This window comes from Malania oleifera, chromosome 3, assembly GCF_029873635.1.
Source record: "Malania oleifera isolate guangnan ecotype guangnan chromosome 3, ASM2987363v1, whole genome shotgun sequence".
In the NCBI taxonomy this organism is placed as follows: Eukaryota; Viridiplantae; Streptophyta; class Magnoliopsida; order Santalales; family Ximeniaceae; genus Malania; species Malania oleifera.
This window is the reverse complement of record NC_080419.1, coordinates 40,842,505-40,869,177: the sequence shown is the minus strand read 5'-3', so window position 1 is coordinate 40,869,177 and position 26,673 is coordinate 40,842,505. Positions and strand designations below refer to the sequence as shown.

Sequence of the window (26,673 nt, the reverse complement as noted above, 5' to 3'; positions counted from 1 at the left end):
GGGGGTGAATTGGATTATAAAAATTTTCTTTTAATTCCTTTTAAAAATCCTTAACTTACTATTATTTCTTTGAACTAATTCTTGACTTGTTTATTTAATTCTTTAATCACTTAAGAACTTAGTTCTTTTAATTCAATCAATCAACACAACTATGTAAACAACCAAGCAACCAAACCAATCATTCAAGTAACCAAGCCAATCATCCACAATTTGAAAAACAAATAACCAAATGATTTGCCAAGCACAAGTTACCTGCAGCACAATTTAGATTGATGGAAATTTGCAAGATTCAACACTCTTTGAAATATAAACAGTAACTACTCAATATCAAATTTTAAACCATTCAATCATAATATAGCCTTTGTTTTTAGCCCTGGATATAAATTTGAATTAAGCCCTGTAGTAAATGATAATTTGTGTTTGCTGATGTGAAGCCTTGTATTAATTGATTTGCTTAATATGATATGTAATATAAAATCCAACACAATATTCACACTCTTCCTAATATTCAAAATTCAAATAAACTCTCACTTAATTTATCTTTGGGATGTTTAACCAAGTAACGTACTCCCGTATGGTTTCCGCAAGATATGGTTTAACCAACATACTCTCTTTCGATTTTCGCAACCCAAATCAAAATTAAACTTTAACTTTACTTGATTCCCAAATATACGTAGTATACATGATTTTCAATTTAAACCATCCACACAATTTAAATATGTATTGAAAATAAAGAGTAGGGAAAGAAAGAGTGAGACGGAGATTTTTACGAGGTTCGGCTTATACCCAACCTACATCCTTGCCTTTGGCAAACCACCAAAGGATTCACTAAACATGTTCCTTTGAAGGGCCGAACAATGCCTTTACAACACTCCTTGGTTAAGGCTAGAGCCCACCTTCTCCAAACGATATCCCCTCGACCGGTCACTCCTTTAGGCTAGAGCCCGCCTTTCTAAGTAATATCCCCTTGCTTAGCCAACGATCCAAACAATCCTTAGAATCGTCAATCTACAAAATAAAGATCGAATAGTCGTGTACAAAGAATGCGCTCACAAAGAGCTTATTAGTACAAGTTAAAAACTGATATACTTCAAACAAATTCACAATATGGAAATATGAAGCTCAAGAAGATATCACCGTAAGCCTTCTTTCTAGGTTGAAAGTATTTAGAGTAGACTCAGAATTTTCTTGATAAATTCAAGTAGTGAAACTTGGAAATTTATTGCACAAGAGAGCTTTGAGAGAATTGGGAGATTTGAGAGCAAGAAAGCTTGTTTGCTGTATTTTCTTGGTGTGTTTAATCCTTAGCCTTGGGGGGTTATTTATAGATGAGTAATCAAGTCTATTTCATGTTCCCCAAGTGTCTTTGAGTATTTCCCAAGTTTATAGAAAGTTTGGAGTACAAGAAATATAAGTTTGAAACTAAAAACTTTTTTAAAAAATGACCGTTAACAATGTTTAGACATCTGAACTTTCGGGTTCAGTCATCTGAGATGGTTCTGCCTTTTTAGAAAACCTTCAGCAAAATCTTTAGATGACTGAACTTAATCTTCAGTCCTCTGAAGATATTCTTCAGATGACCAAGGTTGAGGATCAGACGACCGAAGTGTCTGATTCAGTCTTCTGATGTTCAGTTAATTGACAACTTCGACCCTGATTCAGTATTTTAGCCATAATTTTTTATATATAACTCTGAATTAGGTATTCTTGGTGTCAAACAAAATATAAGAGAAAATTATACAACTTTCATGTTGAACACTTTTTAAAATAAAGATTATTTGATAGATAAAAATGCACCTAAATGCTGATGTAGAAAAAATGACAGCAATTGGGAAATCCTTTTTTTGGTGTTTTTCATTCCAAAAATGATTCTAACCTTGTTGAAACAATTTTTGACCTTATAAAAATATTTTCCAAGTATGTTAAAAGGTATTTAGGTCTAAGAAATTAACCTAAGAGTTTCGTGCATCCATATTGAAATTCTTTGAAGTACTTACATGACATTTCCTATAGACTCTTTCAAATTTTCAATTTTTGAATTCCTTGAGATCTTTATGCTTACTTTATCTTTCTTTGAGCTTTCCACGCTGATCACTTGGGCTTTCATTCTTGAAACTTTTTCTTTAATATTAATGCTCTCATGATCTTCAAGTTTTAATCCTTGCCTCAAGCTTTGATATAATCATTCTTCTTTGAAGTACAAGCTTTCATGAATTCTTTAACTTTGCATTCATCATTGAGTCCTGAAAATAAATCACTTAACCAAAGCATGTTAAGTTCTATTTGTTTGTTAGCATCAAAACAAGATGTTAAGCCTTGTAAGGCCAACACATCCATTTGCCAAATTTCATAATCGAAATGAAGGTACAACTGAATGATCATTTAATCTACGTGGAAAGCACAAGAGTTTCATCGGTTGTCACAGGCCGTTGAACACGTCTTGCACAAACCAAAACATGTATTGAAATCTACTCTAACTAATTTACAATGGCTCTCAATGACGTTTTAAGTTTGTCACTAACCTAAGAGAGGCCAAAGAGGAACCCTAAGCTCATTGTCGAAACTACTAAATATACCCATTAGGGTTTACAAGATTTAAAATTCAAAAATGACAACTTCTGCAAGTATCTTGCGACGCAGATCATCAGTTTCAACTAGGTCACATCCATGTTCTTCCTTGGTGGCGCCCTAGTCGGAGCTTCCGGGAAAGTAGGGATTTGAATTCACCTCTTCTCGACATAGTCGCACAATCGAGTCTCGTTGGTCGAGTCGATGGTCGAGACTTGTAGGATCTCGAGTTTCAGGAAATCTCAGGAACTCAACTCTGTCGCCCGTAATGGTCTCTCTAGTCGAGCATTTGGTCGAGACTTTTGGTAGTTCTGTCTTTAGTCAGCTTCAGTCTTTGGACTTAGTTGCCCTAGAGGGTCACTGTGTCGAGGACTTGGTTGACCCTTGCAGTTGTTTTATTTTAGGCTTGCACCTTGGAGTCTGCAAGTGAGGACTTGGTCGGCCCTTATGTTGCCGGTCGCACCACATGGTCGATCAAAATCTTTTCTTCCTTGAGTTGAGCTTTAAGTCTTCCCAAATCTCCCTTGCCTTCTCGTAATGCCTAACTTCCTGATTTTAACCTGTTTTTCCTAAAACACGAACAAACCTTACATACCTCCGAAATACGATAACAAAGGGTTACATACAAAATAAATGAAGATAAATAAAGATAAATGATGGCTTAAAATAGTATATTTTAGGGACTCATAGTGAGCAATACTATTTCTATCCATTTAATTAACTAACATAAATAACATATTAAAACAGGGTTCATTGGTTTAATTAAAATAAGCAGCCTTCTCTTTTATTAAAAGAATGAAAAAAAGAAAAAAGAAAAAAAGAAGGGAAGGGCCGATCGCATCCTCTAATTTTATACCCGCCTGAACGGGGGATATGGATTCAAAGCCCAACATAGCTGCTACTGTGGACTCAGGACTCATGAGCTAACTTCATGAATGCTTGAAGTACCCTACGCAACTCCATGAGGGATTGAGGGTTCCTACTTCCCAGTTCCCAGAACATTTGGATAAAATAGTAGGTGGGTTCCTGGAAATTCTTGCTCCGGACCAAATTCAGTTGAATTCTTAAACCGCACCACGAGAATACGAATAATTACATATATGTCCGAAAGGTTCAGTCCCTTCCTCCGAGCATTCCAACCCTCCGGGCTAGACCGCAACGGCACAATAGATGTTGCACACTGCACATCCTCATTAATTTATTTTCCTTAAACATTTTCGTGGAAAATCTAGAATGCTGGGAACTACAGGGCCATGAGATTTTCTCGAGAAAATTATGAGGGCTTCTTTCTGGGCGGGCGATTCAAATAATGCATCAACATCCAGTGCTCCGCCACGCATTCCTCAGGCAGTTTCGGGCCAGCCCAGTACCCGTCGCAGGTTAGAGGAAACCTGGATTTGCGTTTCTTTAATGGGTTTCTGAATTTTCTTTATGTTTTCCATTTTTTTCCTTTCTGGAACTCTGTTTTTGAACAGTCTGCTGTAGTCTTGATCAATTTATTTTTAAAATTTGACAAGATTTGGATAATTTGATTTGGTTTCAAGCATTGGAGATCTCGACAATTTTATGAATATGCTTTGTGCAATTTAAGTGGCAAATAGGGTTTTTGATGTGGGGTTTAAGCTGTAGGTTGTACCAAGAATCATGCGTGGGAACTCATATCTTGCACTCTTGACTGTAATTATTGAATGTTTATTTCAATGTCGTTTGGTTAGCAATTTGAAGTACCTGTTTGCTTTTGAAAGGAAATTTTGCATTGTTGATATTAAAAGCAAAAGAGCTTCCAAAATGCTGTGTAAACAATATTTCTGGTTTTTCTCTCATTGGGGTTGAGTGGCATTGCAAATTTTTTATGAATTTACAAGTTAAACTATACTATTATCAAAGCATGTTGTCCACACTCAAAATCACTTTCAAGGGACAGCCTCATCTTGAATTTATTTTCATCTTAAATAGTCATACATGCAGCATCGGAAATTTGATATTACTGATCTTGTTATATCTATCATGCACTTTCAACCAATTTAGGCCAAGTTCATTTCAATCCATCAATACTCTTGGCACAATTGTTTGCGTTAAATCAAGCCATCAGAATTCCAAGGTGGGGGTGTATAAGTCTTCGCATGTTTATTTCCCTCTGGTCTGATCCCTTGCTCAGAGAGTGTGCGTACAAAGCATTTAATGGTTTCTTTAGTTATACTTCTGTTGCTTGTAAACAACTAGAGGCAGGAACGGAAAATTTTAAAGCATTGCTGTCAAACAGGCTTCTTTCTATGGAAATTTTAAGCTTCTTTTCTTTACTTTCCCTGATTATTTCAAAGGTCTGAATGGAAGCAGCTGATTAAACATTTAGCTTCAGAAGTTTAGCTATTTAAATGCACTGTCATTCCTTTTGCTTATTCTTCTTTGTCTAATTTAGTTTAATTTTACATTTTTCCGGGTAACATTAGCAACATCATTCCACTGCTAGTGCGAAGAGAGGTTTCTCCTCGAGTGAGCCGTTCATCAAAAAGGTTATGGGGCAAAGCTTCTAAGTGCCATGTGGCTTTTTATGGGACCAAGTTTGAATCACAAGGAGATCCAAGAGTTGGTCTCATCTCATGGTAATCCTTGGGTTTTCAGTTATTCTTCAGTAATCTTTACACATTGCAAGAGATATCCATGCTGCATTGTCAGTAATCAGTATGTTCACTTTAAGCTGGGTTGTTGGCTGATTGGCTGGAACTTTGTCATTATTTTAGGGTAGAGGCAGAGTCATTGCAGCATTTATCTGCTGAATATTGCACTTTGCTGCCCTCTCCTAGGTCAACTATAGCGGCAGCCTTTAGTCCTGATGGAAAAACTCTTGCTTCTACACAGTAAGTTGCTTTAGTTTGTCTTAATGTTCTTCATGCAAACAGTTGTGGTAAGGCTTAGTTGAGTTAAGCTGTGTTTGTTATGGCCAGAAATGCCTTATTCATTCTTGTGTGCTTGTAGTGGAGACCATACAGTAAAGATAATTGATTGCCAAACTGGGAGATGCTTAAAGGTATTGACTGGTCATCGGAGGACACCCTGGGTGGTAAGCCTGAGTTTTGATATTGTGCCCCTCCACTTTATCGACTCAACTTAACTTTATCTTTTGTTAGATGAAACATGTTAAAGTATCATGAGATAGTAATGGCTGTTTTGATATGTCAATGCATACTATGTAATGAAGAGATTTGCATGGTGTCTTTCGCTTCCAAAAGTCAATTTTAATTTTCAGACTTTTTAGATGTTTTAATTTTAAAGATGCACCTAGCTCCAAGAGACAATTCAAATTTTAGAAGTTTACTTAATAAAATAAATAAAGTATGGGATCATATTTATTGAGTCTAACCCAAGTAAATTCCCTTCCCTCTCTCTCTCTCTCTCTCATGCACACACACACACAAACACACGCACACACACATTTCCATTTTAATCTACCTTAGATATCTATTTCTCTTTAAATGAAACCTCTCTTCTTTTTTCCTTCTCTCTCTCTCTCTCTCTCTCTCTCACACACACACACACACACACAAACATTAAATTTAATATGTCCTAGTATACATGTTATTCTTTGATATTGAAATTCAAAATCTATTCTTTTTACTTAAGTTTGATATTACTTTGTCAAGGAATCAATATTTGATCCATGGGGGAGGTAATTATTTTCCAGAGACAGTGCACAAATTAATATTCATTTTATATTTGTTATGGGGAGCGGCATGAACAATCAAATGACATGTCAAGTTTTATCTTTCATTCTGAAGATTCTTCTCCCTTTGGAGACTCCTTTAATATTTATATCTTTTTGGGAGCCATCTATAACACAAGTCACCCTTCGTCTTCCTTCTTTTTTTTTTTTTTTTCCCATAGAAAAAGGAATTTATCAAGAGAAACTGGAATGTACAAGTAGCATAAGCAGTCCTCCAAAACAAAACAAAAAAAAAAAAAAGGAAAAACCAGCACAATATAGAGAAGACCATACTGAAAAATTCAACGAATCAAGCTGAAGGTTAGATAAAATAAAAAACACTAAAACAACCAGATAAATAGAGCACTCACAATGATGTGAAAAAGATGACCTTGTCTCAAATCAGATGACTTCAAAACAAAAAAGAAGAAGAAGAAGGCAATCGTGAAAAATAGGAGCATTCTTCTCCAACTAGCCCAACCAAAAAAATAGCAAAAACTGCACACCAACATGTATTCTTGCATTTTTACACTTCCTAAAGCCTCCAAGGAAATAGGGCAATCCCAACACTCACAAGCAATCCAAAAATCTTACTCCATAAACTCCAAGCCATAAAGAAAGAGGTGAGCATGAGATCTGTTGCTAGAATAATTCATCAAACAAATATAAGGTGGCAAGGCCTTGTAAGGTCTTTTAATCTGCAACATACATAATGTTGATGTTAACTATATTAATGATGGCCATCTGCACAAAAGCTTTGAACTCAGAGGGAATCTTCCCTTTCCGCAACTGATTAGCAAAAGTAAAGAATTAGAGGATCGAATCAAATGAGAATAAAAAGATTTGCTAGAGAACACATGGAAACCATCCAAAGCACAAGTCATAGAATCCCTTCTATAAGAAGGCTGAAAAGAATCAAACAAATTAAATAGCAAAGAAAGCTTCTTGACCTCCTTGTTATTAAGGTTCCTGTGAAATTGGAGAACCATGGAACTCAGTCCCCATCAAAAATCAAAAAGGCTGAAATAGGCCCATTAAGATGTGTGGTAAGATGGAAAAGTCCAAAGGGAACAAAAAGGAACGGAAAAGGCAATGCTCCCTCATCCAAAGATCTTCCCAAAAGTGAACTTGAGAACCATCTCTCGGCTTATACTTAACATCGGGAAATAAAAGGGATGCAATCTGCAAGATAAATTTCCATGTGCCTTCATGAGGAACTCTAACTTTAACATTTGCATCCCATCCATTTCAATATTTATGGGCCTTCTTGTGAGCCAATTTTACTCTTGATTACTTTATTCCAAGGAGAAATAGCTTCCCAAGGAAAATACCACAGCAATTTTCTCACAAGGGCAATGTTCTCGGACACTAAATTCTTGAGACCCAACCCTCCTTCAGCCGCAGGCCTTCAAACAACATCCCAACTCACAAGATGATTCCTCTTTTGAACTTCCTCAACCAAAGAAAAATCTCTTGTAACGCTATCTAGCTTAGCTACTACCTCAACAAGAAACTTAAACAAGGATAAAAAGATAAACCTTAGAAAGCTTAGCCTCAAAGAAAATAGGTTCCCTGCCAACCATCAAGATGCTAAGAAAACTAGTGGATCCTAAAACCATGGAGATTGAGGATTGCCATGGGACTCTGTCAGTCATAGCCCACTGCAAGAGTAGTCTATAAGATGGAAAGAGTATTACAGAAGTGGACCTATCATTACACATGATAAAATAGTATTTGCAAATGCAATACAACTGCATCATCCCTCTCTACTAAAGCCATAAACAAAAACCTCTATCACTAGCTCTATCAATCATCCTACTCAAAACATCAAATCATAGCTCGATAGCAAAAATAAAAGAGATAAAGGATCCCCTTGCCTAATGTGTTCTTGGATAAAATTTTTATGAGGAAGGGGTTTAGTGAGAGATGGGGTTAGTGGATGAGGGGTTACATATCTAGTGTGTTCTTTTTTGGTTATAGTGAATGGAAAAACAAAATCATGGTCTAGTGCCTCGAGGGTTATTAGACAAGGGGACCCACTCTCCTTTTCAGTAGCTGATGTTTTGTATAGGATGATGGATAGGGCAATGGATGGGGGGTTGGTGAAAGGTCTAGGCGTCTAGCTATGGGGAGGGAGGGCGTGGTGGTTTCACGCCTTCAGTTTGCTGATGGCACTATTTTATTTTTTAATGACCATAGTTCATCCTTTAGGAGTATTTTGGGCCTTCTCCATATTTTTGAGGATTTGTGGGCTTAAGATTAACATGGGGATGAGTGGTTTAGCTGCTATTAATGTGCTTGAGTGACTAGGAGTCATCCTTTGCTTTGGTGCATGGTTTGTTGGATTGGCCTTTGTCTTATCTTGGGTTTCCTTTGGGGGGAGACCCCAAATCTATGAATTTTTAGAATTTGGTAGTGGAAAGGGTGGCCAAGTATCTAGATGATTGGAAGGGGGACTTTTTTCTATCATGGGGGTAGAATCACTCTTATCTAGGCTCGTCTATCTAGTATCCCATTGTACATGTCTATTTTTAAGATTCTTTGTGGGGATTTCTAGTAATATTGAGAAAATTATGAGAGATTTCTTGTGGCCTGGGGTCGGGGTTCATTAGGACACTTGGTGAGCTTGGTATGTTGTGTGTAGGTCAAAATTGGAGGCTGGGTTGGGTCTGGAAATTTGGAGTCTAAAAACATTGCTATTTGCCTAAATGGATTTGGTTGTTTCCCTTAGAGTATTCTCCCCTTTGGCGTAGAATCACAAAAAGCAAGTTTGGGGGAGAATGAGAATGGGTGGAACTACCAATTTGGGATTTAGATGTTCTTCGGAGAGCCTGTGGAGATTTATCTCTTTGATTTATCCCCTCTTCATCCCTCATGCCAAATTTGTGGTGGGAAGGGGTTCTCATATTTGTTTCAGGAACGATCTTTCGTTGGGGAATGTTGTTTGTCCACCTCTTTTCCTCATCTTCCATTTGATCTCAGGGCAGAATACTGTTATTGCTTATTTTGTTTGTTGATTTGGATAGTCCTCTGGCTTCTTGAGATTTTCATTTTTCTGAGATCTTTAATGATAGGGAGATGGACGAGTTTTCCTCCTTGTTGATTTTGTTGAATAATTGTTGTATTTCTTTGGGAGTGGATCCTCATTCTTGGTCCTTGGATCCTTCAAGGGTGCATTCATGTAAATCATTTCGTGAGCTTCTGACCTGTTCTAATTCTTCTTTTCCTCTTTGTTATTATAGTTCAGAAACAGCATCTTATTTTTTTCTGCATTGTGATCTTGCTTGGAGAGTGTGGAGTAGGTTATTCTGTTTATTGGGAGAGAGTTGGGTTTGTCTAGATTCAGTGGCAGACTTTTTGGCTATTTCATTTGTGGGTTTTACAAGGAGAAAGGACAGGGCTGCATTATGGAAATGCATTTGTTTTTTTTCGCATTGTTGCGGCAGTTATGGTTGGAATGTAATGCATGCATCTTTTCGTGGAAGAAGTTGAATTATTTGCTGGTTTGAGAAAAGATTCATTGCATGGCGTTACTGCAGTGTGTTGCTTATGGACATTTCAAAGGAGTGGGCTTCTATGATATTCAATGAGACTGGTGACATCTGGTGGCTTGGTTGTACGTGCTGTGGTTTTTTTTGTGTTTCTTTTTCTTTCTTATGCTGTTTTTCTGGTTTTTTTTTTGTATTTTATTTTTTGGTTTTCTATAGGGAGATGTCTTATTCTCCTTTTTGTATATTCTTGATCTTTTAATGAAAATTCTTCTTTTCCTATTGAAAAAGAGGAAAAAAAGGTTCCCTCGCCTCGCTCTCTAGAGGCTGAAAACCAAATCTTAGGTTCACCATTGATATGATTTAAAAGAACCAGGAGAGAGAGAGCCCCTAATCGAACCTTGCAACCTTTTGAACCAAAACCCTTCTTATCTAAAACTGTATCCACACATCTTTAGTTTACTAGTCATAAGCTTCTCAAAATTTAACTTTAAAACTAGACCTTTACTTTGCTCTTCCTGTCATCTTCAACCTCATAATTAGCTACGAGAACTGCATCCAATAATTTGTCTCCCACCAACAAAAGCAGACTGCAAACTAGATATAGTATTATCTAAAACCTCCCTCAGTCTTTTAGCGAGTACAATAGCAAAAATTTTTACACTAGTGGTCAAACTCAAACCAATACTCTAAAATCATTTAAGAACTAAGGCAATGAAAGTGGATTTCACATTTTCAAGGATCACTATATTAGCAAACAACTCTTGAAAGACTTTCAACAAGTCAACCTTAACCACTTCCCCACACTATTGAGAGAAAGCTAAACTAAAACCTGTGATGCCACAATGCTTTTTTCTTCTCCCTACCAAAAATCACTTTAATAACAACCTCTTCCTCCTCAATAGGCCTCTTCAACAGTAAAAACTTAAAACCAATTCAACCCCTCAATCATAGGTCTAGTCTCCACCTTCTCTGAATAATGATTCCTAAAATCCTGGTCATCTCTTCTGCAGTCAAATCAGGATTCATAACAATATCTGCCCAACTCTTCAAAACTCTTTTGCAGTCAAATCAGGATTCATAACAATATCTGCCCAACTCTTCAAAACTCTTTGTCTCACTCATTCTTTGCCTACTACTGGTTACCGCCTATGAGAAAACCTATTATTACAGCCCACCTTTGTCAATTTGAAGCTAACCTTTACCGTCATTCAAGAGACACTTTCTTCAAGGCCATTTCCTCAAAAAAATGATCTATATCCTTCAAACAATCTAGAGTCTCTATCTCCTTCAAAATTGTAGCCTTCATTACCTTATATCACCAGAAACCTCCACATTCCACAATCCATCCATACTGAGGGATCACCTGCTAGGCTATATGTCATGCCTAAGCTTTGATACCAACTATCATGGTGTGAAACTTGTATGCACACTAGTGAACAAGAGCACCACTTGTGGCGCTTGCCAAGTCCATTAGGCAAGCCCACTAACCAAGCTCATACCCTCCAAGTAAACAAGACTCACATGGAAATACAATGCATGCACAATAAGCAACACAAATTAAAGCATGGATCTACAAAGTATATCATGGATGGAATTTTAAACAAGACAATGCACAAGTGGGGGATATACAAGCTTATTTCAATCATTGGATAAATGCAATGCATACAAGCACAAGCTAACAGCTACAGTAGTTAGGGAGGTGGATGGAATACTAATCTGCTAGTCCTCTGTTATAGAGCCTTATATGCAATTTTTGCAGGGGCAGCAGGAAACATCTATATTTCTGAGTCGTCATACTATTAGCAAACTTCTGCATATTACAAGGTTAATATTGAAAGTATAACTACAACATATATACAGGACTACAATTCGATGGGCACGAGGGAAGCAGCCATGGACATGAACAACCATGGACAAATTTGACTTGTGACATGCTGCCAACTCCATACACCAACTCTTGAACTACCCTTACAGACCATGACCACCCCTCAGTCTCAATCCTATCAGGAATATCAAGTTATATTCTTCCTTGATTTGAATTCTTTACAGACACAAAAAACGTTTCTGGCATTTTCTAATAATTTCAGAGTCATTCAATGGTTAATAGCCTTGAACATACAGCAGACAACCATTTGAAAACTTCTTCCATGCAAGATGATCCATAGCCATGCTATTGTATTTGGTTATGGACCATAAAAAACCTTCTGCTTTTTTAAAATCAAAGGCCTTCCTATCAATAATCCCTCCAAAGATGCACCCATCATCCAGCTATATTTCTTTTGAAGTCTTAAAAATGATTAAGGTGGCTTGAATCACCGGCTAGGTGATCGGAAAATTGTGTGGAAGTCCAACTCCCCATGTGATTTCTCTTAGTCCCTTTTGGAGTGCGGTTTATTTAGTGTTTATTTTGGATTTTCAATGAGAACAAAAATGAAAGAGAGAAAGGAATAGTTTTGGTTTCCTATTGTAATTCAATGAATTTGAGTCCAATCTCATTCAAGCTCAAACTTTTTTTACTCTAGCTGTGTTATTGATTTCTGGCTTGGAGATGTGTCTGTTACTCTGAGTTATGGATTTTTATGGTTGTCTAGTGAAATATTTACTGAAATATCCATTTTATTTTAGGGAGATTATTTTTTTAACATGACAGTCGGGAGAAGCTAGCACTTGTAATAGCCTTCTTTTCAACAATACTTTGGGCCATTTACAATTAGATTGAGTTCTATGTTCTGTTACATTAAAAGGAATCTAGGTATCCTGTTGGGAGCTCCTGGCTTTTATAAGGAGACTAATTAAAGGAGTTCCTTTTTCATCAGACCTCTTAAGCAATTATTATGTGAGGTGCTTGATATGCTATTTTGCTGGGAGTTTGTTTAATGCCTTCATGTTGCTTAATTCTATGACTTACTGAGGGCACATCTTTCTCACTGTGTACAATTTTGGAGAAAACCTATTATGAAAAACTAGAAACAAGCTGCATTTTCTTCAATGGACATCTCCTATGGTATTATAATATTATTTTACTAGCAGATATATATCACTGCATCCATGTTTAATATATTGCAATTTCTTGTCTATAATCTGTTGTAATTTGTCAGTCTGATAAAAAAAAAATTTCTGTTTATAGTTTGTTATAATTGCCATTATTTCTTTGTTTTGCTCATCCAAGCATGTTATTTGATTTGTGATTTTTTCCCCTGTAGTCCTTAGACATCATTGCCTGTATCCTACTGGTTTATGCATGAGTATCTTTTCCTGGTCACTTGTTATTTCTGTGGTTATTCTTTTTGATATGATGTTGCGGTGGAACTTTTTCAGGCCAGGTTTCATCCCTTGTATCCAGAAATACTTGCAAGTGGAAGTTTGGATCATGAAGTATGCTTATGGAATGCCAATACTGCGGAGTGTATAGGATCTCGTGATTTTTGTAATTACTTCTGTGGATCTTGTACATCATTTCAAATGTCAGCAACAGTAGCCTGCTCAGAAGATTACCTTTGTAGGGTTAATTTAATTGGTTGATTTCCTTCTGTTTGTGTAGACCGTCCAATTGCTTCTATTGCCTTTCATGCGCATGGGGAACTTCTTGCTGTAGCTTCAGGCCATAAGGTGAGGATTCTTGACTTGTAAATTTACATAGAAAATCCAATTCGATCAATCCACAATGGTTTGACCTTGAAATTACGTGTTAGCTGTACATATGGCACTATAGTCGGAGAGATGAGATGTCACGTCCAACCATTGTGCTGAAAACCCGACGTTCGCTTCGAGCTGTGCATTTCCACCCATATGCTGCTCCATTTCTTTTAACTGCCGAGGTAAATTCTTTGGTGCCATTAACTCACATACATGCCCTCCAGGTTTCACTCCTGTAGGGTTATCGCATTGATCCTCTTTACTGTGTTGATTTGCAGGTCAATGATCTCGATTCATCTGATTCCCCAATGACATTTGCAACTTCTTCAGGCTACTTGTGCTATCCCCCTCCTACTGTATATGTGGCAGATGCTCATTCTACTAGTCGATCTCGTTTGACAGATGAACCACCGCTCATCCCTCTACCTGTCTTAACCTGGCTTTCTAGTGCTGGAGATGATGGGAGAATGATTTCACAGCATACAGATAGGACCGTTGGTTCAAGTGATGCACAACAGAGGGTGGATACTTCTGCTTCAGTGCGTCTCCTGACATATTCTACTCCATCGGGGCAATATGAACTGCTGTTGTCTCCTGTAGAACCTAGCAGCTCATCTCCTGTACCAGAGGAAACTGGATCTAGTTCTTTCTTGGGTGAAGTGGAGAATGCACATTCTCGGTCAGCTATGGATGCTATGGAAGTGCAGCCTGAAGAAAGTAGTAATCAGTTTTTTTCTTTTGGGGACCCAATGCACTGGGAGCTACCTTTCTTGCAAGGGTGGTTAATGGGCCGAAGCCAAGCGAACCAGCGCCCGACACATCTGCTTGGCGGTGTTCAAGGCAATTCATTTGCATTTAGTGAAGTGGAATTTCCAGCTGTAATAGGTTCCTCAGTAGCATCAGCAACCGTTGGCCAACCCAGCATTACAGGAAGGCGACATCATTCATCGCACTCACGTATAATATCCACAACTGTACCTCTTGAAGGTGCTAATGTTGTACAGGATGAAAATGATCCTCAATCTGCTACGGGTAGAAATCATTCTGAATTTGCCACATCACTGGCAGCAGCGGCAGCTGCAGCTGCGGAGTTACCTTGTACAGTAAAGCTAAGAGTATGGCATCATGATGTAAAAAATCCATGTGCATCTCTTGATGAAGAAAGATGTCGCTTAACCATACCACATGCTGTGCTTTGTAGGTATATTTTTTCTTTACTGTGAACATGGTATGGAATTTCACACTTTAAACTTTAGACACTATTAGCCTATAAATATTTCTCATCAGCAATCAAAATCATATATGAGTAGCCTACTATACGGTAGTTCTGTCACCTGTATCTTTTTATGAAGTAATATATGAGCTTAATCATAGTAATATTGGATTTGGTAGATTTTTCTGGTTATCTTATCTTAGAAACTGTAAGCAAGATGGTATCATGGGCCAAATCTTTTTACTGTTCATATCGAGTATTTCTTTTGCAGTGAAATGGGTGCCCATTTTTCGCCTTGTGGGAGATTTTTGGCAGCCTGTGTCACATGTATGCTGCCTCATTTGGAAGCTGATCCTGGATTACACGGCATGATGCACCATGATACTGGGACTGCAACATCCCCTACACGACACCCAATTTCAGGTCACCAAGTCATGTATGAGCTTCGGATATATTCCCTTGAAGAGGCAACGTAAAGTTTAAACCTCTAATTAATCTTTGTCATGTGATCATTCTTTCTCCAAATTTTAATCTTCATTGACCTTGTTTTGGTTACAATCTGATGCTTTTATTTTTTAAAATTTAGATTTGGCCTAGTGCTTGCATCACGAGCTATCAGAGCTGCTCATTGTTTAACTTCAATTCAGGTCAGTTTTTTTCTGGAGATAAGTTTGTTAAAAGGATTGGATTGAATAAACATGCATTTATTTTATAATTTAAATTTTGAAATTTTAATTATTTTTATGTAAAATTTCAAAGTTATGTGGAAGTGTATCTAAAAAAATCTTGCAAAAATAAAAAGTTGAAATGTATATTTCACATTTCCTTATTCAGCTGGCAGTAGAATATAACTGCTATAAAAACAATGAGCACATGCATCCAGCAAGTGTTAAATATGTAGAATGTTGTCCTCCATTAGATGATACACTTCTCTTATTGTTCTAAAGTGGGCTAAACCAACATATGATCCCATTCAATTGTGTTCCATATGAGTTCTATGAGAATTTCTCTTCTCTTCTTTCATTCTTATCAAATACAGAGTCATTTGGGTTATAGGCTTCATGTGCATTGCCACAACCTAGGCTTTATGATCAATTGTTTGATGACATAATGTATGAGAGTTGAAGTTGTTGGGAGGTCCAAGGTTTAATTCTTGGAATCCTTTTTCCCATGTTTATATTATATTTGTGATAATTTACCTTATTTTTCCATTCTAGGTGTTATTCATTGGTTTATCCTGCACATGACTCTGGTGCACATGCGAGGGGGTGTTAAGACGGTTGATATGCATTGTTTGCCCACAATGTAACAGCTTAAGCTTTTAGTTCATGCAGTGGCTTGGGGGTTCTTTCCTGTGTGCCTCCTTCTCTGTTAGAAGGTTTGGGGGATATTATTATTTATGAGGAATGGAGCTTGGGTGTATATTTGGCTGTGACTAATCAATGTAGGCATGGGTTATTACCCAATCCTGTGGAGGAGGTTTTGTGCACGGGATGTATGTGCTAAAAAACTTCTGGATGCAATGGGTTTGTAGTTGGAGCCTAGGGGATCATGGAGGAATGAAATTTGGTTGGATGGGGCTAAGAGAAGCGAATAAAAGTTAGCAAGAACTGGAAAGACTTCAGAGCTCTATTAATAACGAAGGGTAGGGCTTAAAGAGGAGTTTTCTTAATTAGGTTTGGCTATATTTTAGTATTTTAGATTCCTTTTTCTTTCCCCCCATCCTTTCTTTTTGCTTTGAGGATCTATTGTCCTCTCCTAGCTTGTAATTCTCTCTTTTCTCTATCTTCTTTTTTTGATAGCAAAAGAAGAATATTTCATTAAAAGGTCAGGAGTGTTCAAAGAGAAGAATAAGACATCCTCCTAGAAAAGACATAGAGAAAAACAGAGAGAACATGAAAAAAAAAATTGACAGAAAAGGGAAAAGAATAACAGAAAAGACGAATCAAGTGAGCAAATAGAGCCAATCCATTGAATATCCAAGAAGCTCACTCCTTTAAGCACCCATACCCAACATGCCAAAGTGAAGCCAGGTAGTGAATCTTCTCCCAAACCAGAAAGGAGTTCAGCTTCTTCCACGAAAAAATACGTGTATTGCGTTCCAACCATAAACCCCACATCTCTGCAAAATAAGTGCATCTCCAGGAAAGAGATTGGAGGAGCACGTTGACTAAATGATTTTTTCTTGCGCATTTTTTATGTTTGATGTTTTTTATTTAGTCTTGGAGAGTCTCAGTTCGTCTCGGGAGATTTCTCATTCTACCTCTTGAAAATTATCTTTCCATTAATGATATCTTATTTTGTTATAAAAAAAAAAGAGGATTAATTCTACCCCTAGAGAAAATAATGCCCCCTTCCAACCATCTAGACGCTAGGACACTCCACTATCAGATCCCAAAAGTTCAGTGACCTAGGATTACTACCCAAAGACAACCTGTGACCGAAGTGGCAAAGTTAGCTCCCTAACTTGATCAGTAGTCAAATTAATAGCAACAAGACCACTCTCCCTATGTTAACTTTAAGCCCAGATATCCTCACAAAAATATGAAGACGAATCAAAATATTCATGAGAGATGGACTATGGTCACTAAAAGGAACATGGTGTCATCAGGAATTGAAGGTGAGAAACCACCAAACCCTCCCTTCCCACTATTTATTTATTTATTTAGTAAAATAAGAATTTCATTAGTAGAATAATAATACAAAGCCAAGAGAATAAGACATCTCCTTAACAAAATCTGGAAAATCGAGATAAAAAACACAGAAACAACCCAAAAACTAAAAAACAAGAGATTAAAAAGCAACATGAACTAACACTTCAACATATAATGCCAATTGCGCTAAATATCAGAAAAGCTCACCCCCTTAAAATTCCCTTGCCCCACACACCAAGGAGAAGCCAAATAATGTATCTTTTACCAAACCAGCAAATGAGACAATTTCTTCCCTAGAAAATATGCGCATCATGCTCCATCCACAACCCCCAAAAGTTTGCAGAAAGGCTCACCCCTTCCTTGCCACTTTCAAACCTTTCACTGAACCCTTATCGACCACCCTGTCAAGCAATCTGCTTAAAACATCGACCGCTAAAACAAACAAAAAAAGGGGAGACTGGGTCACCTTGTCTAACACCCTTCGAGGCACTAGACCAAGATAGGTTCCATTCATTATAACAGAAGAGAACACGTTGAACAAGTAATGCCTCATCTAAAGGCACCATCTCTCCATAAATCCCTTTCTCAAAAAAATCTTGTCTAAGAAATTCTAACCAACTCTATCATAAGCTCTCTCAAAATCCATATAAAAAATTATCTCCTCTTCCTTTCTTCTTTTGGATGCCCTCCACTACCTTGTTGGCAATTAAAATGGCATCCACTATCTGCCTACCCCTGAAAAACACACTTTGAGCTCTAGAATAGTCTTAGCAGGCACTGCACTCAGCTTGTTTGCTAGTACTTCAGTGATAATCCTGTACACGCTGAATGCTAGACTAATAGGTTTGTAGTCTGCAATCTTGGTAGACCTACTTTTCTTTGGCACAAAAGTAATAGAAGTGTAATTGATGCTCTTACTCAAAATCCCATTCCAAATAAAATTCATTAAACACCTTGATCGAATCCCCCTTAATCACTTCCCAACAATCCTGAAAGAAAGCCATATTAAATCTGTTCATCCCCGAAGCCTATCCCTCTCATCCTGAACATAGCACTCCTCTCTTCCTCCCCCTGGTCTTTCCAACGAAGACATCTGATCTCCAGAAATAGGATTCCACTCTAACTCTAAATACCCCTTGATTGTCTGTCTACAAACATCACCCTCAATATTAAGATCAAATTCTTCCTCCTTTTCCCATTTGCTATCCTATGAAAAAAATTTGAGTTGCATCTTTAACCCATTTGAATTTAGTCCTTCTATCTCCAATTTCTCACTTAAAGATCAGGACTTCCAACTCAATCTTGTTAAACTCCTCACTCTCTAAAAGACTAATATCTTCCTTTCTATCTAGATAATCCAACTCACCTAAAATGCTGGCCTTCCTAATCTTAGTATCTCCAAACACCTCCCTGTTCCATTTTTTCAGCATCTCTTCCAAATGCTTAAGGTTCTTCATACACTAACCCTTCCCCCCCCTTCCTCTACACATCCTCACTCCGAAAGTTCCTAACTGAAGACTAGAAAGAATTATGATCGAATCACATATTTTAAACTAAAAGGGAGTTGGACCTCAAGAAACCTTGCTAGATTCCAACAAATAGGAAAATGATTGGACACAAGTATAGGTAGAATAATTTAATAGACATTGGGAAACTCATCCTCTCACTCACCGCAAAGCAAAACCTATCAATTTGACTAGCAACAGCCCTATCACCACCAACAAACTAAGACTAATGAGCACTGCACGAAGGGAGATATCTCAAACCACTCTCCCAAATAAGCTTATCAAAATGCTGCATGGTCAAGGTAACCCTCCCTTGCCCCATCTTTCCTGGGAACCTAATAGTGGTAAAATAAACCCCAATGATCCACCTAGGGTAACAAAAACCAGAAATGAAGTTATAACTAATCCCAAAAGCAACTCATGAGAGTTGGTCTGGAAGGCCCATATAGAGAAAAATCCCACCACTATCCCCTACATCTCACCTCTACCAAGTCAAAAACGAAGAAAAATCCAACGAGACTATGCACTCTGGAAATGGAATGAGTGTCCCACATAAGAAGGACCCCTAGACGAGGCCTGAGAGGGTAGAAATTCCATGTCCTTACATCTCTTGTCCCAAATGCTCCTAACAACACTCAATCCCCCTTCCCCCAAATCAACATTCTCAAGCTTAGTTTCTTGAATAAGCATGATATCAGAAGGTTGTCTGGTCAAAAATTCCCTAATCAAACTCCTCTTCCTAAAGTCACCTAAGCCTCTCACATTCCATCTATATCGTCATGGCCGAACTCTTTTACCTCCTTTTACTTTATCTTCGAAGGAAATTGTTCATGATCGCATAAATAGGCGGAAAGGGATTCATGTAGTTGACCCCACCTCGTGGGACTTAAGGCTCGGTTTATTGTGGTTGTTGTTTGTTGTGTTTTGAAGGTTCTTTTTCCTCTTATAAGTTTTAGGACTAATGCCCACTCTCACATCTTGCCCTATAGGACGAACTAGTTTTAAACCCAGGTTATCAAGGAGGTTTTTTTGGGTCTCTATAGTCCCTCTCACTCCCCCTCAAACTAAGACCAGAAGCATGTCACTCAAAAAGACCCTCCCTTTGGCATAAAACATCAGAAGTAGGAATAAACTGAATAGGAAAGGAAATAATGCTTTTTAAGGCTTAGAAATTCTTGAAGCCTCCAATCAAACACTTGTCTCATCATCATTCTGGCCCCATCAGAAGAAGAAATACCCATGGTGACCACCGACTTAAGATTATGCTTAGGGATGGGGAAAATGGCCAAAAATCCCTTAGTAATCAATTCTTTCATCTGGTTATCGTTGTATTTAGAAAGATCTTTTGACCCACTTGTGCTGCCTTAGAGATCATATTTGAACATTATTCCTCAAGCAACTGTTGTTCCTGCAAGGAGGCATCATCTAGAAGCACTAGGTGCTCAAAATCAGTATCAAAGCCATCCCTTGGTAACTGTGACAGAGTATCCTCCCCTTTAGAAACAAATTCTGCTCTCAACTGGTCAACCACAGACTTTTCTTGGATTGACACATATTTTCAGTTCATCTTTAGCATCAAGAGATGATGCATCACTCAACACCATCTATTAGCCTTGATTCTCCCTTAGAATAGATAACAGAGTACAGAAAGCATTGCATGCAGAGATATTTGATTCAGTTGGGATAACTGGGACTTTCTTCAATATGTCGTTAGGCTCTTCTCTAAGGGAAGAGCTTTCTTCCTTTTGCTGGGGAATTACTGAATGCTCACCATTGTTTCAAATCTCCCCTCTTATCATCTTTTAAATCTTGCACTTAACTTACAACAATGGTCCCTTGCTTGTCTGAAGGAAATCCATCCTTAATCATCCCATCTCCTTCACTACAAATTCTGTCGATCTCATCCAGTTTTCTAGGCCCAATACTCCTTCTTTGTATATCTCTTTAATTATCTCCAGCTTATTTTTTTTTATATGGGCTCGAGACTCTAGCTTTGGTAGAGCTAATCTCTTTTTTCTTCTTAATACAAATGTGACCATTCATACCTGGTCTGTCCTGAATAGGCCTACAAGCTAAAGGCCCAAATTTTCCAAGACCTGTAGGCCCATCAACACTTTTAAATTTTGAATTATAAGATCCTTTGCCCATTTGTGAGGGTGCAAGAGCTAGTTTAGGAAAGATCTGTCGCCAATCCTCGCGATTGCACGTTGTCATGCCTCGCAAAGAACATCAACCCAGTTTTCGGGGTGCCTCTGAGCATGTTGGCGAAGGAACACCTTGATGAGAGCCGCTAGAAGATGCTCACCTTGCCCCCTTGTACGTTGGGTCTTTGAATGTTTGTGGATCCACATTTGGCGCATTGCGAGCTAAGGTTCTTGTTGCCACTTGCCACCACATTCATCGTTCCCAATCATTACTTCCTTTGGAACAATGAAGAAGGATTGCCACCTTGAACTCTTTTCTTCCCTAGGGATGCATAAGTCCTGTCTTCTGCCTCCTTCGATAACCTTCTCAAGGCACAATAATCTACCCGTCCCTTTCGATGACAGATCCTCACACTGATCTAAGAGTAAGGCCCCCTCCCTTGACCCACCTCAAGGCCTTGACTTCTAGCACATGAAGCACCCATCGATCTTAAAAAACCCACAAGATCTCATCATTCTTCAACAGGATGAAGGATATGAGCCCCTGGATATTTGAAATTCGAAAAGCAGATAAATCAACGCGACTCATGTTGGACACCTTCTGTTCAACACTTCAACCTTAGAAGTAGAGTGAACACCCATAACCCACCCAAAGTCTCGGCACAATGAAAAGTGATTTTGAGTAGATTAATTTTGGTAGAGGAAATTTGTTTAGACTTAAGAGGGCAAGATGTTTGTAGACATGGTCGCGAGGTTGATGGAGATAGAGTTTGACGTACTGTTGGAGAGTAACGGCAGAGGTTCATTGCATGGAAAAGTATCACTTCACTTGGGGGTTTACATTTATGATAGTATTAAAAGCATGTAAATTGCAGGTAATAGAATTCTCTTTTCTCTATTTTAATATATTTTAAAAATTATGTTCCTTGACTATTTGGAATAATATCTTTTAATTTTTTTTTTTCCTACTCAAAATTTTGGTCTATGACAAAACTTAGCCAAAAACAGTTATGGTATTACATTTACACGAAATTGTCAAAATTTTCACTTTCTTTCCACCACCCTTGAAATCGAAATGGCGGTCAATTTCCATTTTACAAAATATGCATTAAAAGTTCCACAAATAACCTAAAATTTATTGAAATCTAGGAATTTCATCAAAATTCATCGAAAATTTTAATATAGAATTAAATTTCCTTGAAATTCAAATTCCAAGTTGAAATTTCTCTCCAAATTTATATATATTTTTTTGGAACTAAATATTATTGCAAGAAGGATATGAATGGCTCTCAAACTTTTGAAATTATATGGAAGATTAAACTTAGATATTAGCTACAACATATTATTTGATCATTTATGTCTAAATTATCTGTATTTGTATAATAAATAATATTTGACTGATTTATGAATTCTATTTATAGTAACCAAATATGTTTAATATGATTACTGTATTGTAGTCATTGCATTTTATACACTATATGTATATATCTCTCCTTGATATATTTTAATTATTATATTTTAGTTCTTAATCTTGTGTTATTATGCCTATTAATAGTTTCTAAAGTTTCATCAAAGTGTTTCTAGTTTTACTACTAATTTCCATCATTTTTTAAAATTGAAATCAAAGTTGACATTGAAATTTTTGTACTTTTAAAGTGTTGAAATTTTAGTCAAAATTTCAATTAAAGACCTCAAAAACAATTATAAGATATAGGCATATAGCTAATCCAGAATTTCACTTAGTAAACAAAATTTATTATTATGTGCAAATAGCTGTCAGTGGACACTAAATACACTCAATTTAATGACATTGCATGCACTTCTTGTTTTATAAAGTCATGCGGTCTGCCATGGATGTACAAAGTAATAAAGGGAAGGAGCAAACACAGTAGGCATCATGTGAAGAAATGATTACCCAGTGAAGTAGCTGCTTGAAATGAGTGAACAAGAAAGCAATGGGCAATTCATGAAATGTAAACATGAAAGAAACAAAAACAGAAGCAAACTTCAATACCAGCCATTAATGAGTGCCTGTTCAGATCTGCCCTTTTGTGTTTTCGACTACTAATGGATTTATTAGTGGATAATATGATACTATTATTATTTACAATTTTTTTTTTGGTAAACAAAGACTTGTATTAAAAGTGAGAAGAATGTATATCAGAGAGTTAGAAAGAGAAAGGAAAAGAAAAAAATAAATACAGGGAGGAAGAAATCCTCCCCTAACATCATAGAAACTGGTTACAAAGAATGGAACCTAAAACTAGAACCAAGCTCAGTGTAACAGCGCCAACCAATCCCACAGCAAATCTTCCATAGAAACATGAGCAAAAAAACCATTTTCTGACACCCAGAATGACACAAGATATACCACTCTACTCCAAAGCAAATTGTTAGCAGTAGCTACACCTTTGAATATTCTAGCATTTCCTTTCCAACCAAACACACCAAGTAATAGCAATAGTAGTGCTTTATGTCAGTTTGTAGTCTTTGGACACCAAAAATTATTGTGTACAAATGATTTTGTCAGTTTGAAGTCTTTGGACCATCCAATAGCTTCAATTTATTGATTTGCACACATTTGTTGCTTTATATATGACAAGTTACAGGGACGTTTGGTATCACTGTCAAAAATTACAAAAACAAAAACCAGAAATAAGAACCAAAAATCAGAAACTAAAAATAAGAATCCAACACCCTATTTGGTTAACATTTATAAAACTAACACAAATTAAAAACTTAATTAAAAATGCTTATTTTCATCTTTAAATCAAATAATATTGTAAAAATATGATTAAAATAATAAAATTACAAATAATACATATTAAAAATATTAATAAAAATAAAAATTATTATAACTATTTTACTTAATTGTTATACTTTCAAAATTTACTTTACAATAAAAATTTTATTGGACATGACAATTGAAAAATAGTAAAAATATTTTGTGATTGGCTTTATTATTATTTTTTGAAGTTTATGTATATTTTCATTTTAATTATATTTAAATTCATATGATCATTTTATTTTAATGTTAATTTAAAAGTGTATAAAATGAATGATTTAATCCAATTTTTTAAAAAAAATATTAAAAAATTTCTGGCAACAAGTTTCCAAAACAATTGAAAACCATAAAATCTGGTTTTCAGTTTTTTCGCAAACAACTGAAAACTGGCAACAAAAATAGAAAACTGATAACGTAAACATACGCGTTTTTATAATCTGATTTTTCACTGTGCAGAAAAAAAAAATAGAAAACAGAAAATAGCAATGATACCAAACAGGCCTGCAACATAATCCATCTTGGTTTTTCATGAAAAGAAATGTAAAGCAAAGGTATACCTTAGGAAATGATCAACAAATTAAGTTGCTTTCTTTTGGGGCTGAGCAGTGTAGCAGGAGTCACATCATTAAATGGGAACCTTGAAAAAGCAATCTAGAAACAAAACAAACTTCGGTGCAAATTGTAGGGATGGTGCATTTGGCTCTGCTTGTTTTTTTTTTTTGGTCCCTTCTCTCTCCTTATCTCTGGTCTATAAAACAACACAAAGTGTTTGTTTTTGGGGGTGATGTTGTCTTTCTAACTAAACATGTATTCATAATGGAAAAAAAAAAAAAACAAAAACAAAAATGGTTGCTTTTGCATGTATTCAACTCATGCAACTGTTGAACCAAAAGTAAAGGGGGAGGGCTCGATAAAGGTCTGATATCAGAAGGCTGGGTCTTTATCTCTGTCTGCACTCCATGGGGGAGCCAGGCTCCCTCCCTTCCTCTCTCTTTCTCTCTCTCTCTTACCACCATTATGGCCAAGATTCCTAGGCTTCCTCTCCATTTCATGTGCTACTTTTAAAGAATCTGTTATTGTGCATGTCAAAGATATGTTTGTATACCCCTTGAATGAAAAAAAGATTTGCATTTTCATTGAATATTTGTTGGTTAAGTACATATATTCATGTATATGCAGTTTTCACCCACATCGGAACACTTATTACTTGCCTATGGTCGTCGCCATGGTTCACTTCTTAAAAGTGTTCTCATTGATGGAGAGACAGCGGTGCCAATTTACACAATTCTGGAGGTAAATTTTTCTTTTCCTTTTTTGGTACTTCTGTTCTTCTTGGTTCTTAATTTTAAAAAAGAGATGGGTAGTATTTCACTACTATTTTATATCCATCTCCTTCACTTTCCGTCTCTGTTGTAAACATTACTCACGGAATGAGTTTTTTTTCAGCTGTTGCCTTGAAATTGCCTGTTATGTATAACAAGCATATGTGCCATATCTTGAAATATTGAACAACATTTATAATTTCATATTGTATTTTTCTTATCAATAAGGAGCAAAGGGCACATGCCTTCTTGCAAATTCCGAGATGCAGAAAGTTGGAGGTCCAAACAATTCAATGTTAACCACCTTCCTCTTGATTTTGAAAGTCCCATACTTTACTTTGTTATTACCTATGACAGAGGTAAAGAGAAGAGGAGAGGGAGGCAGTGAAGGCGATTAAAGGAAAATGAAAGAAGAACATCAGGGAATCAATAAGAGTTGGATTTTCTGGACAATGATTCAGGGTAGGGACAGTGAAGGATGTTGCCATGTTCGTGCTCTCATGGGAAGGAGGCTCTAGACAGAGCATCGTCTCATCCTCAGATAACCTTTGGTTACTAAGACGCAGCCCAAAATATTATTTTGTTGCGAAAATGGATATGTTTACTTTGACAAATATAGCACTATTATGTGGCTCTTATCTTTGCAATTATAGTCTTCCACAGATAAAACATAAGAAAAGTTTAATTCTAATGTGTCATCTCTATCTAAAGGAATTTAGGAGAAGGATTAGTGAAGTTTAGGAAACTAAGCATATATTGTGGACATAATGGGGGGGGCGGGGCGGCGGCATTACAAATGTAGGTGCAATATGTATAGGCGTGTTTTGTGGAATTGCGTGTGGCATTCTTGACCTTGATTTTGGAGATGTTACTAGTTATTCCTAGCCCTTGAATTCTTAAATTGTCAACTAACAGAAAAGTAAAGAAAGCAGAAGCCCAAAAGGATATAACCATCCTAGCTACTGATAGAAAAGAAGAGATATGACAACCGTTTGCTAGCTCACTGCCACGGGTTTAACAGTTATATAGGCAGGCGAACCATTACCTTAGCACAGAGTGAATTGTTTTAAACATTGTAATTTGATTTTTTATCTGGAAATTATGGAACAATAATTTATAGCATGAAAAGAAATAAATTTCTTCCCAGTTATTTATTTATCTGCCTAACGAATATATTCAAACAGTCATTGTTTGTTGCACTTGCTATCACAGGTCTACAGAGTTTCAGATATGGAACTTGTAAGAGTTCTTCCCAGTGCAGAGGATGAGGTCAATGTAGCTTGTTTTCACCCTTCAGTTGGTGGGGGCCTTGTCTATGGAACAAAAGTGAGCAATTAAGATATGTGGTGGATTTTTTTCCCCTTGCCTTTTTAGTTTCCCCCTGTGGGGAGAAAAGGGGCTTTGTGGAAGGGGGTGGGGTTGGGTGGGTGAGGGGAAATGTCCTTAGAAAGTAGTATTTTGAAACATTATTAATTATTGAATTTCTTTTTTCGCAGGAAGGGAAGCTTAGAATACTTCAGTATGACAGTTCTCATGGCATTGCCCATGTGTCATCCTCTTATCTTGATGAGAACAGGGTAGGCAAGGCCCTTATTTATTATTATTATTTTTTTGGCCACCCTCAGTCATTTATTTTCTTTCAAACATAATCATGC

General features: G+C 36.9%; 1 protein-coding gene across 6 annotated transcripts in view; it reads left to right on the top strand.

The window, feature by feature from the left end:
• The first annotated feature begins 3,361 nt into the window (after window positions 1–3,361).
• Window positions 3,362–26,673, top strand: part of LOC131151071 (uncharacterized) — a 55,919-nt gene continuing 32,607 nt past the window's right edge. For 4 of the 6 annotated variants that reach the window (XR_009135684.1, XR_009135685.1, XR_009135686.1 and 1 more), the window contains exons 1-13: window positions 3,394–3,947; window positions 5,019–5,171; window positions 5,310–5,426; window positions 5,545–5,629; window positions 13,078–13,186; window positions 13,301–13,368; window positions 13,452–13,577; window positions 13,674–14,596; window positions 14,880–15,080; window positions 15,195–15,255; window positions 24,876–24,989; window positions 26,231–26,344; window positions 26,515–26,595. Coding sequence is in view for 3 of the 6 variants with exons in the window: in XM_058102246.1 (XP_057958229.1) it covers window positions 3,844–3,947; window positions 5,019–5,171; window positions 5,310–5,426; window positions 5,545–5,629; window positions 13,078–13,186; window positions 13,301–13,368; window positions 13,452–13,577; window positions 13,674–14,596; window positions 14,880–15,080; window positions 15,195–15,255; window positions 24,876–24,989; window positions 26,231–26,344; window positions 26,515–26,595 (2,256 nt within the window). In the remaining 3 variants the exon portion in view is untranslated. Of the gene's footprint in view, window positions 3,948–5,018; window positions 5,172–5,309; window positions 5,427–5,544; window positions 5,630–13,077; window positions 13,187–13,300; window positions 13,369–13,451; window positions 13,578–13,673; window positions 14,597–14,879; window positions 15,081–15,194; window positions 15,256–24,875; window positions 24,990–26,230; window positions 26,345–26,514; window positions 26,596–26,673 lie in introns of all 6 variants that reach the window. The other 2 variants (XM_058102247.1, XM_058102249.1) reach the window with 2 other exon arrangements.